Source organism: Glossina fuscipes, unplaced genomic scaffold (genome assembly GCF_014805625.2).
Source record: "Glossina fuscipes isolate IAEA_lab_2018 unplaced genomic scaffold, Yale_Gfus_2 43, whole genome shotgun sequence".
Taxonomy (NCBI): Eukaryota; Metazoa; Arthropoda; class Insecta; order Diptera; family Glossinidae; genus Glossina; species Glossina fuscipes.
The window spans coordinates 750,774-761,980 of NW_023998427.1; the positions used below are offsets into that span (position 1 = coordinate 750,774).

At 33.3% G+C, this 11,207-nt stretch overlaps 5 protein-coding genes across 5 annotated transcripts in view; 3 read left to right on the forward strand and 2 right to left on the reverse strand.

The window, feature by feature from the left end:
- Positions 1 to 41: 41 nt before the first annotated feature.
- Positions 42 to 4,363, reverse strand: LOC119637151 (molybdenum cofactor synthesis protein cinnamon). The gene is made up of 6 exons (XM_038033000.1): positions 4,114 to 4,363; positions 2,834 to 4,052; positions 2,619 to 2,777; positions 2,405 to 2,567; positions 1,151 to 1,252; positions 42 to 930 (listed from the first exon to the last, which is right to left on the reverse strand). The coding sequence occupies exons 1-6, from the start codon at positions 4,142 to 4,144 to the stop codon at positions 787 to 789; spliced, it is 1,818 nt and encodes a 605-aa protein (XP_037888928.1). The 5' UTR covers positions 4,145 to 4,363; the 3' UTR covers positions 42 to 786.
- A 35-nt stretch (positions 4,364 to 4,398) lies between these two features.
- Positions 4,399 to 4,876, forward strand: LOC119637152 (N-alpha-acetyltransferase 38, NatC auxiliary subunit). The gene is made up of 2 exons (XM_038033001.1): positions 4,399 to 4,478; positions 4,558 to 4,876. Exons 1-2 carry the CDS (start codon positions 4,446 to 4,448, stop codon positions 4,858 to 4,860), a joined length of 336 nt encoding a protein of 111 aa, XP_037888929.1. The 5' UTR covers positions 4,399 to 4,445; the 3' UTR covers positions 4,861 to 4,876.
- LOC119637153 (cytochrome c oxidase assembly factor 6 homolog) lies at positions 4,838 to 5,337 on the reverse strand. The gene has a single exon (XM_038033002.1). The coding sequence runs from the start codon at positions 5,209 to 5,211 to the stop codon at positions 4,936 to 4,938; it is 276 nt and encodes a 91-aa protein (XP_037888930.1). The 5' UTR covers positions 5,212 to 5,337; the 3' UTR covers positions 4,838 to 4,935.
- Positions 5,338 to 6,197: 860 nt separating this feature from the next.
- On the forward strand, positions 6,198 to 8,487 carry LOC119637097 (protein crooked neck-like). Its single transcript, XM_038032922.1, has 2 exons — positions 6,198 to 7,388; positions 7,440 to 8,487. The coding sequence occupies exons 1-2, from the start codon at positions 6,380 to 6,382 to the stop codon at positions 8,483 to 8,485; spliced, it is 2,055 nt and encodes a 684-aa protein (XP_037888850.1). The 5' UTR covers positions 6,198 to 6,379; the 3' UTR covers positions 8,486 to 8,487.
- A 522-nt stretch (positions 8,488 to 9,009) lies between these two features.
- Positions 9,010 to 11,207, forward strand: part of LOC119637090 (actin-histidine N-methyltransferase) — a 22,508-nt gene continuing 20,310 nt past the window's right edge. The window contains exons 1-2 of the mRNA XM_038032912.1: positions 9,010 to 9,100; positions 9,330 to 10,227. Coding sequence (XP_037888840.1) covers positions 9,467 to 10,227 — 761 coding nt within the window. The 5' untranslated portion in view covers positions 9,010 to 9,100; positions 9,330 to 9,466. The remainder of the gene's footprint in view (positions 9,101 to 9,329; positions 10,228 to 11,207) is intronic.

Consider the following 11,207-nt stretch of genomic DNA (forward strand, 5'->3'; position numbering starts at 1 on the left):
CAATTTTTTTAAAGAGAATCTTTAAAAATCTTTTTGTTTAAAAAAAAAAAAAAAAAAAAAAAGCGTTTGTTTTTTACATAATATCACAAATGTTTCTTATTTTTATTCAATCGTTGATGCTATACATACATAAAGCATTGCAGACCATATTCATAAGCTTATTAAAGGAAATATCAAAAATTGTTTATCCTATTTAATTAAAATGCAAACAGCGCTACTCTGTCGAATTCCGATCACAAAGTCAAAATAGTAATGTACGCTTTATGTAAAAAAACATAGCAAGAAAAATTGCGATTTTTATTTTTAATGTATGTAAAAAGATTGCAAACAAATTATATACTCCCGTTGGTCAGCAAAGAAATGAAATGTCTAAGACATATAGGAAATTTTACTAAGATTATAGGGGCGAAGCGCTCCTCGAAAAGAAGAGAAAAAGAGAAGAAAGGTTTTATTTTTTTGTTTTTGTAACAAATTCGTTTTTCTGAACAAAAATCCAACATTTTCCGAGTCATATGTTCACTTTCTTAAACATATATATATATATATATATATATGTTTATTCGGTATCAAGCAATGAATAATGGCCAACTAAAGGAGTTTTATACATTTAAAAACTATTAAATAAGTATAAGCTTTTTTTGGGTTAAAGAAATTTAATTTCTTTTCTACATTAACAAGTGAATAAAAACAAACAAAATAACTAATCAAAATTCCAATTATACTCAATATAGTTATTTCAATTGTTATTGCTATTGCTGTGCTACTGCTTGCTTTCCATTTTTTTTTTCATTCATATTTGGTTATAAAATCGTAACGCAACACGCTCGCTAGTAAAATATCACCCTTTTTGGCGTCCGGTTTATCCTCTGCGTGTGCTGGCAGGTGCACGAGTACATCGGCTCCAACAATACTCTGCAAACGGCTGCTTATCTATATATATATATATATTCGCGTGCACGTATATACATATCCATATGTATATTTTTAAACGAAAGTGATTTTAATTGTTGATTCGTTCGTTGTTCAAAAACGATGCATGAAAAGAAAGATTGTGTTTTCACACCATGTGCATATAATAATAGACTTATTAAATTTATTAATTATTAAAAAAAAACTTTTTTTTTTTTTTTTTTTTTTTTTCTCTACAAACCTGATTACCGGTTATTGAAGCATGAAGTCGACCACTTTTACTAGTTATGCTGGCCCGCATATATTCCGGCCTAGGATCCAATGAAAGTTTATCATTGTCTAACTAAAATAAATAAAACACACTCGCACTTGTATATATGGCTACTCAATCAATAATTAATTTCGTCTTTTCGTATTACAAAAAAAAGATTGAAATTGTATTATCAAGTATATGTGTCTTAAAGGAATATATATCGATATCGAATACCGAAAGTTTTTGATTAGAATCCTACATGTCATGTTCCCAATATTCAATTGAGTTTAATCATTGTTTTATTTCAAGTACAGAATTATTATAGAAATTCAGAATTCAGTTTAACCGAGCATTACTAAAATCATTAGGAATTTATTTTATTAAGTTATTACAAAATTTACAAGACTTTCGATAATGACTGCTGAGCGTTCTATATACATATATATATATATATATATATATACGGAACGATACGATAGCAGTATATTTCCAAAAACTACGGTTTCGTGCACAAAAATTTGTCTTGAAATGCAAAATAATTTTAACATAAGACTTTAAGTGCGTAATGAGTTTCATGATCTTCTTTAACGATACGTACATATTTCGTTTTCCTATTTCATTTCACTTACGTCACATAACATTGTATGATTAAGTGAAGTAAAGTATATGAGGTCCTTATTTCCCTAGTTTTGTCGTTTTGTGAGTATTAGGATTTGCTCATATAATTTTTATATATCACATAAATAATTGTTTTTTTAATGTATTGAGAACAATGTCACCTGTGAAATTTGGGAATACTTTTTATAGCTTTTCACCTTCCTTATGCGTCGAATAAAAAGCAAGTGCATATGTGTTACGCACAGCTGAATATATTTAAAATTAATAAAAGTATTTTAAAATTATATAGAGAAACAAAAATATTTCAAAACGAACTTTTTGTGAAATTTTTGCAATCGAATTTTGAGTGAATGCCTCTAACATTTGCATGAAATACTTAATTGTAAAAAGTTTTAAGAAAAAGCGGCCAGAACCCGAGAGACCAGTGGTGGAAATTTAAAATCATAAAATGTAAGTTTTTTTTCATTTTAAATCGGGATTTATTGTGCGCGTAAAACTATCTATCTAACTTAGCTACATATAAATGTTATTTATTCGACTTTTACTAAAAGAAAATGAAAATCTGTTTTTTGTCGACTGGCTTTAAAAATAAAACTGTCTATATAAAAAGGATAGTAAACTTACGATCACTTCTATAATCGGCAACATGCACTTTCCGTAAGGCCAACCATTAAACCAACGTAAAGCTGGCAAAACAAATAAATGAAAAGTAGCAAATGCTGATACTGGATTGCCGGGCAGGCCAAAAAAGTATTTCGATTCTTTCGAAGCAAAAGTCATTGGTTTACTAAAAACATTAACAATTAGTCAGAATTCCGATAATTGTCCGATAACTTACCCCGGTTTCATGTTCACACGTCCAACATGTATTTGAAAGCCCAATTTTGCTAAAACTGGTTTAATATAATCCTTGTCGCCCATTGAAACGCCGCCACTGCTGATAATAAAATCGACTTTTTTAAACATCTGAGCAAGAGTCTCAAACACTTCATCGAAACTAAAAAATAATCAGTTTTAAGGAGTACTGTGAATTAGGAAAGAAAAATAGAGTACTCATCACTAAGCACTTGAGTTATTTGAGCTGGAAAATTGAAGTATTGCAGTAATTCTTGTAGTAAAGTAGTATTCGAATCATAGATTTTATTTGATTGTGCTGGTTGTTGTGGACTTAAGAGTTCATTGCCTGTTGAGATCACAGCTATTGAAGGCTTAGTTAAGAGTGTGGACTCTCCAACAGAAGCCAGTAGTGAATTTATTACCACCGGCGAAAAGTCCAACGAAGGGAATAATTTGGAGTTTTTTGCCAAATCGTAACCACTTGAGCGGACATCTAAATCTTTTTTAGGCTCTACTAAAATTTCCACCAAATCTTCACTACCATCTTTTTTACATCTCAACAATTTAGTATCTTCCACTTGTATGACGCAATCAGTGTGCTCAGGTAAAGGAGCACCGGTGTTGATTTTAAAACATTCGTCTTCTTCCAGATCTGTAGCAAAAATTGGATCACCCGCTGCTATATAACCGAGGACCTTCTTTGAACCCGAAAAACCTGACGATTTCATTGCATAACCGTCTTTAATGGATGCTTTAAACGGCGGTATGTCGACTGGAGATTCAAATTCGAGTAAAAATTTTTTGAGATTCTTTTGTGGTCGTATGGTTTTCATAATGATATGCAGAGCGTCATTAACTTGTATCATAGGGAAAGGGGAATTACGGTCCGCATCCGCACCTGTGTTAGTTTTATGTGGACACGAATGGTGCAGATGAACACCTTGGTCCTCTTGTAAATCTTTATGTGTTTGCAGCACCAACGCTGAATCATTATTCAGAAGATGCAGTGCATGTGGCAACAAATCTTTAACATACTCAAAACACTCGACTACAGCCTTCTCACTACCGGGAAAATTTAATATTAATGTTTTGCCTGCTATACCACAAACACCGCGAGATAAAGCAGCAAATTTGGTTTTCTCTAAGGAATGTAAAGCGATAGCCATACTTAATTGTGAGCAATCTTTATCCAAAACTTGTTTCGTGGCTTCTGGAGTAACATCACGAGGCGCAAAACCAGTACCACCAGTCGTAAAAATGGCAGATATACCAACATCCTCACGACTTAACTGCCTTAACCTGTTTTCAATAAGGTCGCGATCATCAGGTATAATTTCTTTGAAAACAAGAGGCTTAGCAAAGCTATCCTTAAGCAACTGTACTAATCGAGGCCCACTTCGATCTTTAGAGGAATCTTGATGGCAGGTGTCACTAACTTTAAGCAAGAAATCATGGGATTTTTATCTTATTTGTTGTACAATTGCGTCCATACTCACTTGTTAAAACGGCGAATACAATTTCCGACATTGGAAAGCTATTATAAACTAATAAACATGTACCAATAAAAGCGGCTAATTATCTCACGAATAGGAAAAGTTTCAGTTAGGAGTAATAAAGTGCACGAGCTTCACTTGTTGCAAATTAAGTAAACAATTATAAACAAACGTTATTCGTAGAGTCGCCAATTTTCGCACACTGATTTCATAACAAACTACGATATTTTAATAACATTTACGATATAAATATAACAACACTGTATTAAAACAAAATAATAACAGCAGTCTTTATCATTAAGCAAAATATAAGTCCTTCACATTTATAAACGAATATGAGTTTCGCAAATCTCACCAAACCCTTTGATGTAATTTTTGATGTTAATTATTCGTAATATATATCTTCTGAGTGATTTTGTAATAATTCTTTTTCGACATGTTTAACAGAACACCTTACTCAACAATATTATTACAAACGCTGCCCAGATGAACGAAAGTAACCTTACACCTGGACGTCGTCATTTACGGAAATGGTTGGGTAAACCTTTTCGTGTGGTAATAAGCGACGGCAGAGTCCTGGTCGGATATTTTAATTGTACCGATAAGGACGCCAATGTTGTATTATCTATGTGCGCAGAATATTTGGAGGAGGGTAAAGATGCTCGAATTTTGGGTAATGTCATGATTCCCGGCAAACATATTGTGTCAGTCTCAGTCGATTTGCCTAAAGATGAAGCTCTTGAATCGTAATATCTATTTAAATGTACACAATTTTGTTTTTAATACACTAATTAAAGCATTTTATTACTAAAACGAAGTCATAGTTCAGCTTGCTTTAAAGCCTTTTGATGTCTCTTCTAGGGGGTCGTAACCTCGTTCCATTCGTTCTTTGAATTGTTCGTAGGTTCTTTTGCGATCGAAGTGTTTAACCCATTGGCCAGGACAATGGGTTTCAAAGAGTTTCCTTAGTCTTTCGCAAGCATTAGGCACGTTTTCGCCACTAGTCGAACTGTGTTGCGGAGCATTTTCACTAAGGCATTTCCAGTATTCGTCGCGAGAAGACCAACACTTGATTCTTTGCTCCTTGGTGGGAAAACTCATAACTTTTTAGTTATACTTTTATATTGTGCCTGCATTAATTGAAACACTTAATATTGCATAAATTTTTTGTTTGCAAATCGAGGACAGCTGATTTTGAAATAATATGAAATTCAAAGTCAGAGACGTATTGTTAACTCTTTAGGCCGCGGTGGTGTAAAAGCTCTCACACTCTTGATATGCACGGTATGACATATTTTAACCCATGATAAAACTTGTAAATATCGAATAGCGTAACTATTTTCACAAACAAGAATATATAAAGGTAATTTACTTCAAAGTTGGAAATTATTATCTAATATATATTCATCTTGCACTAATATACATTTTTTTATATATGCGATTTTGGTTTATCCCATGCATTATTTTATAAGAAATAAAAAACAAGCCATTATTTTAAAATTAAAACATATTCATCAAATTGTATCATTGGAGAGTGATACATGGTAATTTCCAAATTATGGATCAATTAATACGCAAAAATATATGTAATACATGTATATCTAGTTGTCTTATTTACTTTTACATTAATTTCCTTATTATATTTTATAAATTTTTTGTTTATGTTTACATTAATTTCTTTATTTTGATTCTAAAATCATATGTTTTTGTTAGTTTACATTTTGGTGTAATGCAACATAGTAGCACGGTGGCCCATTGTTTTTACCATTTGGGAGTTTTTAACCCGAAAACTACGACCCAGCTTTGATAAATTAAAAGTATTAATTAGATAATTGGAGTAAAAGTCCAAAAAAAATACTTATTTACTTATCTTTCAAAAATCCAAAAGTTTTTGTATAGGTTCAACTGTTTGTAAGTAGACAATTTGACTTGGAATTTATTTTGATTTCACTTTGCAACTGTTTTCTCTTCTAAATGCAACTCTAAGCAATTCTTTTGCATTGGCATAATTTGATAAGTATGAGAGACTGTATTTATAGCTGTTATCCCTACGTGGTCCCAAAACACCAAATTCATCAAGCAACACTAAATGTTATCAAATATGCGATACGAAACCAACTGAAAAACGGAAACGTCAAGTGACTTTGGTGACTCTGGTTTTTCTTGTTTGTGATATTTGCTTGTAAACATTGTACAGCCTTCTAAATTTTTGGCTGTTTTAATTTTTAATAAAAAGGATTATTCTTACAAAAATCATTTTATACATACTATGGAGCGTCCACAAAAAATGCCTAAAGTAGCAAAAGTGAAAAACAAAGCTCCGGCTGAAATACAAATTACTGCTGAGCAATTGTTGCGCGAGGCTAAGGAACGTGATTTAGAAATTTTGCCACCACCTCCAAAACAAAAAATTTCTGATTCTGCCGAGTTAGCAGATTACCAACAACGCAAACGAAAATCATTCGAAGATAATTTGCGTAAAAATCGGATGGTCGTTAGTCATTGGATAAAATATGCTCAATGGGAAGAATCGCAAAGGGAGATACATAGGGCACGATCTATTTGGGAACGCGCTTTAGATAATGATCACCGTAATATTACCATTTGGCTGAAATATGCCGAAATGGAAATGAAAAACAAGCAAATAAATCACGCACGGAATTTATGGGATCGTGCTGTGACTATAATGCCTAGAGTGAATCAATTCTGGTATAAATACACGTACATGGAGGAAATGTTAGAAAATGTGGCTGGTGCTCGACAAGTGTTTGAACGTTGGATGGAGTGGCAACCGGAAGAACAAGCTTGGCAAACATATGTGAACTTTGAACTGCGCTATAAAGAAATTGATAGGGCAAGAGCGATATATGAACGATTTGTGTATGTGCATCCGGACGTAAAAAATTCGATAAAGTTTGCCCGCTTTGAAGAGACACACGGTTTCATACATAGTGCCCGTCGTGTTTATGAAAAAGCAGTGGAATTTTTTGGCGATGAATTTATTGACGAGCGTTTATTCATTGCTTTCGCTCGTTTTGAAGAAGGCCAAAAGGAGCATGATCGTGCCCGCGTCATATACAAATATGCTTTAGATCACTTGCCTAAAGAAAAAACCAAGGATCTGTATAAAGCCTACACAATACACGAGAAGAAGTATGGCGATCGGGCATGTATTGAAGATGTAATTGTTTCAAAGCGTAAATTCCAATACGAGCAAGAGGTAGCCAATAACCCCCAAAATTATGATGCATGGTTTGATTATCTACGCTTAATTGAAGGTAACGCTCGCATTCGAAAAAAAATGATTGATAATAATTTTTAATTTGTAGCTGAAGGTGATTATGAAGTTATCCGTGAGACTTACGAACGTGCAATCGCTAATGTGCCTCCCGGTAATGAGAAAGATTACTGGCGTCGTTATATCTATTTATGGGTTAATTACGCTTTATTTGAAGAATTGGAAACTGAAGATTTAGAACGAACACGGCAGATTTATAGAACTTGTCTTGAACTTATTCCGCACAAAAAATTTACTTTCAGCAAAATTTGGCTTTTATATGTGCAGTTCGAAATAAGATGTAAGGATTTAAATAAAGCACGCAAGACACTCGGCATGGCTATCGGCATGTGTCCTAGAGATAAACTATTTCGTGGCTATATTGAGTTAGAAATACAGCTAAGAGAGTTTGATCGTTGCAGGCTATTATATGAGAAATTTCTAGAATATGGGCCAGAAAATTGTGTAACGTGGATGAAATTTGCGGAGTTGGAGAATCTTTTAGGTGATACAGAACGATCGCGTGGCATTTATGAATTGGCTATACAGCAGCCGCGTTTAGATATGCCAGAGCTGCTATGGAAAGCTTATATAGATTTTGAAGTATCGCAAGCAGAATCTGAGCTGGCGCGACAATTATATGAAAGATTGTTAGAGCGCACGCAACATGTAAAAGTATGGATTTCATATGCCAAATTCGAATTAAGCGCCGAAAATCACGAAATGGAAGACGCTGACAAAGAAATGAGCCTAGATTTAGCCCGCAGGGTTTACGAAAGAGCCAATGATACCTTGAGACAAATAGGAGATAAGGAAAGCCGAGTTCTGTTATTGGAAGCTTGGCGGGACTTTGAGAAAGTTTCCGGTACTCCACAGAGTTTAGATAAAGTTATAGAAAAGATGCCAAGAAGAGTTAAAAAAAGGCAAAAAATTGTTTCGGAGAGTGGTGTGGAAGAGGGTTGGGAAGAAGTTTTCGACTATCTATTTCCGGAGGATGAAATGACCCGACCCAATCTTAAACTGTTGGCTGCCGCTAAAATGTGGAAAAAAACGAAATTGACTGAAACTACAGAAAAACTAAGCAATAAAGATAATTGATAATCTTGCCGAGTTAAATAAAATCATACAAATAATATTCAGATATTTAAAATTTATTTAAAACGTAATAACAGTGTAAACAGAGTAGAGAAGCTAAGAGAGGAAAAAGAGAAGAAAAATACGGTAATTCATTGAAATTTTAGGATAAATTCTTGTTATTAACCAGATAAATCTAAACCATACCGAGCGGGAAACACCAAGTACCGTTCTTCGCTGCAGAGAACCATGAAAACACTTAAGCTGGTGCCACTCATATACAAAATGATAAATGAGCGATACGTGTAGTTGATTTAAGTTGTTGGTATCTCTCTTCGATGTTTAATCTATTATCTAAATATTCAAGTAGTATTTTTATTCAGTTCAACTTTTTTCGTACTAAGAAACATACGTGATTCCAAAAAACCGATAATTATCAAAAAGTGCTGAATGCTTTTATTCACGCGAACCCGTCCGCCAAAAAAGGAAGGGAGAGCTGATTTTCAGATACGCGATTACCCACCAGTACGTTGAGCGCTATCCAGTACCGTATGTGACACATACGGTCGGAATGCGTAGCATTCAGCGGTGAACAAAATGACTGCAGCAGTGGAAATACGATTTGAGTATTCATAAGAGGTTGAGTACATTGATTTCAATAACAGTATGCATTATTGCAATTTGTTTTGAGAAAATTTCATATATATTATAAAATATGTTGGTTTTGTATGCATGTACATAAGATGCAGTAATATGACCATTTTTTCAAACCATATAATTTTGTTGCATACTGTAACTATATCAATTATGTTGGTCATTAATTCAATGTTTTTTTTAAAAAACATCCCTGTTTTTGTACAATGAACAGCTGTCTTGCAAAAATTTGTATGGGATAATCATCATTTGACCATTTTTGGTTTATTCCTTTACCTGGAAAACGGCAAAAAGCTATTTTACATTTATTTCTTAAGTGAAAATATCTACTATTAAGTTGACTGAAAAGTTATGGATAAGCAGCGCAAAAAACAATCGAGTAAAAGTAAACTTCATTCTAATAAGAATACTGTGAATGAATCAGTTGTTGCTGCGGTCACAGACAAAATTCTTTCTCATCAAGTACGTTCCCAGGTACGAGCTTTAGTTGCGGAGATACTGTCTGTGGTTTTTATAACGCCCGTCAATCCTAAGGAAGAATGGGATCAGTATGTTATTATACAAAATCTACTAAAAAAAATACAACTTCTGGAGGCGCCTTTGAAAGAGAATCTAAGGCTTAACAAATGCAAGCGTTTAATGAAGATTAATGAATTCTATAAATGGTCACGTGATAATGGCATTAAATATGACGGCGTTATAATTAAGGAATATCCTGGCTATGATTTGGGATTGGCCGCTACCAAAAGTATTAAAAGGAATGATTTGCTCTTTACAATACCGCACAAATTAATCATGTCCGAAGAACGTATAGAACGAGGAGGAAAACTTTTCAAATTATCCAATCTACGTTTGGCTTTTTTATTAATGACTGAAGCTTTAAATCCGGAGAGCTTTTGGAAGCCCTACATTGATTTATTACCCGACTGTTATAATACAGTTTTGTATTACGGTATTGAAGAAATGGCTCAGTTGCGTGGTTCTAATTGTTTATCGGCAGCATTAAAGCAATGCCGCTTAATAGCACGTTGCTACGCCACAATTTATCATTGGCCAAATTCCGATTTACCTTTTGATGTGTTTAAAGAATACTTTCATTACGATTTATACAGGTAAGTAGAAAGACAATGAATGTTGTCTAAAATTGTTAAGGATATAAAAAAGCCTGAAAAGCTGATTAAAAGTAAAAATAGATTTTCTTTCAAAAAAAAAAGGAAAAAACGAAGTCATACGTAGATTTATTTCGATGGAACTTTATATTATATTAAAATGAAATAGCATAGCTTATAATAAGGCTATGTATCGATCTAATTAAATCATTAAAAGTGGGATAGAAGGAAACTTTAAATAAAGAATGTCTATGTTCATTATATCTTCATTGCTACTACCTCGGGACACGCTCTCCCGTTTTTCTTAATTTAAGGCTTCGGTGCCAATTTGTAAATTTGTAAATTCAGTTATTGTGATTTATGATCTATAATTAAATTGAGGTAATGAAGTATAAGTGCTTTCTGTATCCGCATGAATTTATTCTGTATTTATTCTGTAATAATCTGGATAATCTTGAAATTAAGGGTGTGAAGATAAATTCGAATTTAACTAGTAAAGACACCTACCACTTCTGTTAACATACCTCTGTTAACGACTTAACAGAGCTCATGTTAAATAATTGCAATTGAGATATAGTTGGTTTGAAAGCCTAATCCGTCCATATTAAAAAAAAGAAAATATTTTTGTGGGCATTTCATGAATCAATATAAAACTACCTTTCAAGCAAACTAAACAAATTCAAATTCTGCTTATGGAAACTATTTTAACGGTATTTGAAATTTGGTATGTTAGCGAAAACTGCATATGGAAAAAAACACAAATTTGACACTCTGGTGCGGCCAAACTAGAAAATGTCGCCTATATTCACCTATATCACGTGAATCTATATAAAAATACCTATCGATTAAGCAAAAAAAATTCAAATTCTGCTTATGGAAACTATTTTTAACGGTATTTGAAATTTGGTATGTTACCATAACATAGCTATGGGAGAACACCCAACTTTGACACTCTGGTGCGGCCAAACTAGAAAATGTCGCCT